The 7,622-nt window shown below is 44.1% G+C and overlaps 1 protein-coding gene across 1 annotated transcript; it reads right to left on the reverse strand.

Moving 5' to 3' along the window:
- Window positions 1-6,222: 6,222 nt before the first annotated feature.
- On the reverse strand, window positions 6,223-7,394 carry LOC139918484 (urotensin-2 receptor). Its single transcript, XM_071907884.2, has one exon. The coding sequence runs from the start codon at window positions 7,306-7,308 to the stop codon at window positions 6,223-6,225; it is 1,086 nt and encodes a 361-aa protein (XP_071763985.1). The 5' UTR covers window positions 7,309-7,394.
- Window positions 7,395-7,622: the final 228 nt, after the last annotated feature.

A 7,622-nucleotide genomic window follows, 5' to 3' on the forward strand; every position in this document is an offset into this window, starting at 1 on the left:
TGAGATACGGAGAAGAAACACAAAGCCTTTTGTAATGTCTGTGATCTCAGTCAATGGAAAAGCAGGGAAATTTGACCTTTCTTTTTTTAACACTCTTCAGTAAACGCTTAGATCAAGAAAGAGGATTCTTCAAAGGTCAAAACTTCAAAGTACATGCATTACACCACCCATACCAATCAACATTATTATAATTTCTGTTTCTTTGATGGATCAAGCTCTAAAGACAGTTTTCATAATTTTTCCTCTCGTAACTTCATAGAATCTGTCAGTTTTGCTGAACGCTGTATTCTACATAGTGTCAGTTAAAGAATTTCCTTGCCGAAATCAATCTCACGAGGGACTCTCGCAGTTCTTTAAAGTGAATGGAAAGTGAAATGTTGAGACAGCACCCGTTTCTGCTTAATTGCTTTAACGTGACCTCCCCTATTAAAAAAACCCATAAACCATGAACCTCTTACTGCCACTGATTCCACATCCATGTACGTCAGGACGACATTCTGGAGCAGCCGGTGTAATCTGAGCTTTCATTGGCTGGTAAAATCCTGTCCTGGGTGTACAGTGAAGTCAGTGTGCTTGCCTTGAATTGCTTTAAAGAGGCTATACAGTATTATTACAGCACCCTCGCCTGCCATAATAAACACAGACAAGGATATCAATTAGGCCTTTCCTAGGGTAATTTGAACAAACGATGGAGTCATAGGATAATGTGAGACTTGCAATAGGCTCTATCATGATCTGGCCTGTGTAATTAATTTTACTGTGTGACTAATTGCCACCACTATTGTCACTAGTCTGCGCCAAGTGGCCCTCTTCGATACAGCCGTCCACAGGCCCAGTGGTGCCACAGATTTCACTGACTGACTAATCCCCATTTAATGAAACTCATGTTAGTGTCTGCCACTATAAACAACCCTCAGACAACTGTAAACCACTGGACCAGACCGCTTGATGTTGGCCCAGTTCCATTCCGACTGTTCGGCTCCTTTGCCACACTCCCCTCTCTCTTCCTGTGTTCACTAATCTCAAAGGATTAGGTGAGTTGAAGGAAAAGCGGTCGCTGCAGCAGCTTCCCCGACTAAAACCCTCCTGGTGCGGCTTTGCCTTTCTCGCCAGAAGCGTCAATGGCCAAGTAAAGGGCGGGAGGCTTAGGATCGAGGTTTACAGACTGCAGTTGTCTCACAAATAAGTAGAACCTGGAGGCGCTCAACTCAACTGCAAAAAGAGGAGTGAAGTGCAAAAAATGCAAAAAGAGGAGTGAAGTGCTGAGGCTCAATCAATAGTAGAAATATGCAGTGTTGGGGAAGCTAATTTGAAAGCATAGCTTTGCAAGCTACCAATTACTTCACACTGGAAGTAGTTGAACTAAAGCAAAGCTACCCTAGGGAGAAATCTAGTTTGGTTAACTAAAGCTACTTAGAAAAAGTAGTTCAAACTACTTTGTAAAAAACTTATCTAAACTTCGCTAAATTGGCTAGCAAAGTCAATGTTAATACACTCACCTTTATATGTGTTCTTAGATTTGTGTTTGACATCTTTGCAGTAGAGAGTGTATTTACTCTCGGCTTGCATAGCTCACAAGTAAAAACATAGGTTTTGTCGGTGGAGCTAGTCAGTGTCATGTATTTGCTTAAGTATGGCCATGGTGATTCTTCCTCAGGCTGAGATTCGGGAGGTTTATCCATGATGAGTAATGACGCTGTCGCTGTGTGAGCACTGAGCAACGCCCGCCCTTTTGCACATGCACTACACAAAGGTGGTGGTGGCTGCCTGATGAATGCATTGCCTGCCCTGGGCATGCCTTTACAGCGGTCAGAATGAAAGAAAAAGGGGGCGGGGCTGGTCAAAGGGGGTTCAATTACAGTAATGGTAAAATAAAAATAAAAAATCATTTCTTTCCTTTTATGACCCAAAATTGTTTGTAGTTTGTAGTTTCAGTAGTTAACTACACAAAAAATGGCAAAAAAGTTATTTAACTACTTGAATCACTATGCAAATATGAATGTAGTTGAACTACCAGCAAGCTACTGCAAAATGTAGTTAAACTACTAGTTTAATTACATGTAGTTCACTACTCCCCAACACTGGAAATATGAAGGAATAGTCAGCACTGGTATACCAAACACTTAACTTCTTCTCAGTATGCATTCTTGTCGTAATATCTTCTTGACGTAATATCTAACAACAGCTGGGAACATGAACAGCTGTCTGTCTCTGTTGATTGCGCACAACCTCAAGAACAAAGCCCGTCTCAAACTGGAGGACGCTTCTCTATGCTCGCATTCTTGAGAAGTTCGTTCTCTGCAAGACAACGTAGGAAGAACTTTATCCACAAGGTCACACAACTATCGACTTTGATTTGATATCCAATGGAACGACCGACTGTTCTTCAAGTCATAACCTCAAACCCCCACTCAGGCCGTTATCATACAGCTCAAGGGCAGGATCACCAGTAACACCAAGTTCGTTATATGCCTCTCGAAATGTCCTTGTGGGTTGGTTTGTGTTGGTAAACCAGGATCTGAGAGCACAATAGTCCTTGCTGTAAGGATGAAAAGTCTCCAGTTGCCAGACATTTCAGTTTGATGAAACACAATGTATACATGTGAACATTTCAAGGCATTGTTGGTAAAAAACCCCATCCAGAGAGGTGACAGAGCCAACCTTTAATTAGGAGCTGAGACTAAATAGATCAATGTGTTGGACACAGTTGAGATGGATTTGACTTGTTTCTTGTGAAGCGAGGTAAGACATGTATCTGGACATCCAGTGGTGTTTCTTTTGGGTACTGGGGTGGAATTTTGATTTGAACTGTACCTTTCTGTATATCTAGACACTCTTGTGGATTTCTTCTGGGGCTCTTGATTGGACTGTGTCCGACTGTCCGTTCGTCTGATGTGATCTCTCAGACCACACTGGTCTGATTTTGACGGAATTTGGAAGGATGACACATTTTGGCACTGTGTTCTGGGGCCAGTTGCATAAAGATAGACCTAGTCTTAGACTTAAATGTGACCTTAAGTCAAACTTGCTATAGACACTTATATTTACCTGTTCCTACAACTTCTTGATTGTTATAGATCTCTAATGTGTTGTTTCTGTCTCATTCTCTTTTTCAGGTCTTTCCAAAAAACAGAGATTTGCTGTCTTTTATGAAACAGCTTCAGTATTTAAACTTCCCACTCACAGTTAGGCCGACTCGTTGCCATAACAACAAAGTTCTTAACTCAAGATTAGCCAGGGGGAAGGTGGCTATCTTTCCTACCTCAAAATAAGTCAGTCGTAATATTTAAGTAACAGACAGTCTTAATTAACCTAGTCCAACCTGAGAATCTGAGAATCCAACAGAAGACCAGTCTAAGGCTTAGACTAGTCTTAAACTAGCTTTATGCAACTGGCCACTGGTGTTTAAAAAGATTAAACTGATTGGACTGATGGGGACAAGACAATTAAAGGTCACAATTTCTAACTGTGAAAGGCTCGAACTCCTATACCGGTAAGTCCAATTGACAGCAAACTTGCTCCACACATCCAGTTATCCTTACAAATTGCACTGATTGACCTGATGGGGATGCTATACTTAAAGATTGACTGGCTCCGTATCTCAACAGATGCAAAGATTGAAACTTTGAAAGCCCATAACTGCGACGCCACCAGTTCAATTTTGATGAAACTTGGAGGGATAGATCTTGTTGCTGATTGGCCCAAGGGGGGCCAATCATGGGGGACGTCATGTTTACTGTTGCCTTGTTTGTTTTAATATGTTTAGATGTTTTCAGATCTTTATTTTCAGTTTGGGGTTATGACTTGAAGAACAGTCTGTAGTCGGTCCTTGAGGCTACTCCTATCCTCAATCACCACCTGTTACAAATATTGGCTCCATCAGTTTGTTTGCTATTGCTAATAAAGGCTGCGTAGCTAAAATCTGTTCATCATGGCTGCTAAATAAAGACATAATGAATTTTGGGAGAGTGCTGGCTATTTCATCACGGTAGTAATTACAGTAATTATTTCATACCTGTAATTTATCCTCAGGGAGCGCGGTATTACAGTGCAGCGAAAAAAAATAAAAATGCTTCCCTCCAGCTCGGGGCCTAAAGAGATTTCCTCTGCTGGGGAGAGAAACAAAATAATCGCTCCTAGATTTCCCAGGAAGCCTGAAAGTATGTGCGGTCATAAGCTGCTAAGTCCCTCAGAGACCAGATCATATCCAGGGTTTGCATGGTGGAAATTCTGCAAAGAGTTGTCAGCCGAGAGAGAGAGAGAGAGAGAGAGAGAGAGAGAGAGAGAGAGACCATTTTCTACATCTGTGCTGTGGCGATGTTTGAGACAGATCTTGAGCAGTACCCAGGGATTGGCCACAATGAATTTATGCATGAGTTTGTGACATCTGACAGATGCACACACTCACGAACACACACACACACACACACACACACACGCACACACCCATCCAAAATACGTTACCACCTGTGAATGTTGCTTGAAAATGTCACAGCTATGGATATCATTTAGACAGTATTCGTAATGAGAAGAAATCTGAAAGAAATCTGACACTAAGGGTGCATTTATGTGATAGTGTGCATGTGTGTGTGAATGTTATTGTCTAGCTCTCTATATAACACCAGTTTGTGTTTGTGTCCCTGCCTGGTGAATCTGAAGAGCATCTGATTCTGAACAGAACGGATGCTGGTCCGAGCTGATAGACTCTGATAAATCAGATTAAAGTAAAAGAGCTTCCTTTCAGCACTAGGGGCCATCTTAATTAGAGAGTTATGAACACTCCATAAAACATGAGGCATGTTTATGCATCACTCAAAGATACCTGTCAAAAGGAACAGGAGGGCCGGTCCTCTCCTCTCTTAAGATACAATCTCTAAATCCTCATTGGATGCTGGTCAAACCAAGTGATCAATTATTAAACAAAAAAAATCCATGAATAGCACATAAACACAAAACTGTATAAGGTGTAAGTATGGTACAGTTCTAGCAGCTTAGTGAATGTGGCTAAAATCTAAATCTTAGAGTGAGAATTCCCACTCTGAGGTCATGGACTTGATAAATGCAGAAAAGAAATATTCTTTTCGTGTCATTTTTTCTCAATGAGTGTAACACAGTGTATCTAAGTAGGCCACGGTTGGTGGTCTAGTCTAGTGAATGGTGGCCCAGCGCACAAGCCTACAGCTATAACCACTCAGCAGTAGGTGGTGTTGGCACTGAGTTTATCACAGCGGAGGAAGTTTGTTTGCCTCAGTGGGAGGGTGCGTGCAAATTCAGCGAAAATGATTGGACATGCAGGTGGATTTTTTTTTCAGCTCCTGCCAGAGAACACCTCTTGTGGACAGACGGTCTCAAATCAATTCCACAGCGCTAAATTTAGACACTTTCCACAAAGCGGTGCACCGCCTGTTCCTAAATCAAACTGGCTCTATTCAGCATGTCTAATGTGCAAGTGTACTGTATGTAATATGAACTTTAACCAGTGATGTCATGGAAAATAAAAAGGTTGGTAAACTATCAACTCCACTTGGTGATCATAAGGCAAACAGCCACCCATATAAACACTATTCAATTATACTCTCAATAATGCATTATTGTATCCTTTTTTCCCTTATAAAAGACTATATCTTCATATAACTTATCAGTTTGATAATGTACACTATGAATTTATATCATAAAGATTGATGTCAGCCTTAAAATGTGGGTAAACTCTACTTTTCAAACAAAAAGTGGGTAACCTGAGTTTAGGTGGGTTTGCCCTCCACTACATCTGTGGCTTTTACCCACATGATTACATATTTTAATTAGCACTGAGGCCTTGTTTCTCCCCTATAAGCAACATTCAAGGTGAGGTGATGAGGTGACAGAGCTCAGTGGGGCTCAGGGTGATAATGGCCAGACATGGATGGGGTTACAATAGGGTTTCTTTTGATTTTTAGAGGCTGGATAGGCCTGACACAATAGCCTATCACAAATGAATCACACTGAAAGATGGAAAATGGGAAAGAGTTCAGGTTTAAAAGGGTGAAAACATTCTCTGAATCTGTGCCAATACTGAGCACAGAAGGATTCCAATCAATAATGCGCGTTCATCACATCATTAACACTTAACTTTTACGCACACAACTACGCACGTTGTTAAGGCGTCCTGAGCGTAATGGAGAGGTTATCGGGTTACCTGTTGCGATTCCTAAAGCTCTCTCTTCCCTTCCACGCGGCTCACTGTCACTTCAGCGTCCCCATGGCCAGCGTCTCCGAGTTGAACTCGAACTGGTTGCTGGAGGACGCCGACTTCCCCCACGAGTACAGGCTGGGCGGCCGCTGCTTGAACGAGGACGTGTAGCGGTAGAAGCTCCTGTGCCGGTTCTTCAGGTACTCCCGGTAGTTCTTGGTGAGCAGCGTGTAGAGGAACGGGTTAATGCAGCTGTTGCTGTAGGTGAGGCTCGCCACCAGGTAGTTGATGCAGGTGTGCGTCTGCGAGGCCAGGCTCAGCGGCTTGGTGTGGTACAGCGGCAGCAGCTGCCAGATCCAGAAGGGCAGGAAGCACGCCCAGAACACCAGCACGATGGTGAAGATCATGATCAGCACTTTCTGCTTCGGGGAGCGCTTGCCGCCCTTGTTGATGACGGAGTTGCGCTGGGACTCCAAGTAAGTGCGGGCTAACTTGACGTACAGGTAGCCGATGATGAGCCCCGGTGCCATGATGCTGGTGCCGAACAGGACGGTCACGTAGACTTTGTAAGCCAGCGGCGCCCAGGTGGGTGCGCACATCCGCTTCACGCCCCCGTCCGGCGTGCTCTTCGTGGTCTGGGCGACCATGACCATCATGGGCACGGTGAGGAAGAGGGAGAGCAGCCAGACGCCCCACGCCAGGGCTTTGCGGTAACTCTTGGAGCGCCTGACCGTGTCCAGCGGCTTGGTGACGGCCAGGTAGCGCTCCGTGCACATCACGGTGAGGGTGAAGATGCTCGCGTGCATGGTGAGCAGGTCCAGGCTGAGGAGGATGCGGCAGCCCACGTCCCCAAAGTACCAGTCCTTTAGGAAGTAAGTGGACACCACGAACGGGATGGTGGAGAGGTAGAGCAGGTCCGCCAGGGCCAGGTTGATGATGGAGATGTACATGGACGTGGCGAAACGGATGGAGTGACACATCACCACCAGAGTGTACACGTTCCCCGACACCCCGATTATATAGACCACGGAGAGCAGCGTCCCGAAAGTGGAGGTGATCACCAGTTCATGATCCACAGTCCCGGAGCCGCTGCCGGCCCGGGGCGGACTCGTGTTTAAATTGATAGACTTGTTATTCATCGCTCCTTCTGATGAAAATCTCCGTGTGTGTTTTTTCCCCCCTTGTCTTGTAATGATGGAGAAGTTTGGAAAGATGCGCACCGGCACAGGTTGTGTCTTGGTTATCCGCCTCTCCGCTCACCGCCGCTGATCTTTGCTCCTGACGTCACCACTTTAACACACACTCAAGATCTTTGAATAAAAAAAAAAGAATACATATAAAAAAATGTTTAAATATCTAACGGATGCGTTTGTAAATATTTCCTAACTGGCAACTTTGTTCAAATGAATGTGAGAGAAAATATTGTCGGAGATGTAGAGAGAAAAAGGAGAGA

The sequence above is a fragment of the Centroberyx gerrardi genome, chromosome 20 (assembly GCF_048128805.1).
Source record: "Centroberyx gerrardi isolate f3 chromosome 20, fCenGer3.hap1.cur.20231027, whole genome shotgun sequence".
In the NCBI taxonomy this organism is placed as follows: Eukaryota; Metazoa; Chordata; class Actinopteri; order Beryciformes; family Berycidae; genus Centroberyx; species Centroberyx gerrardi.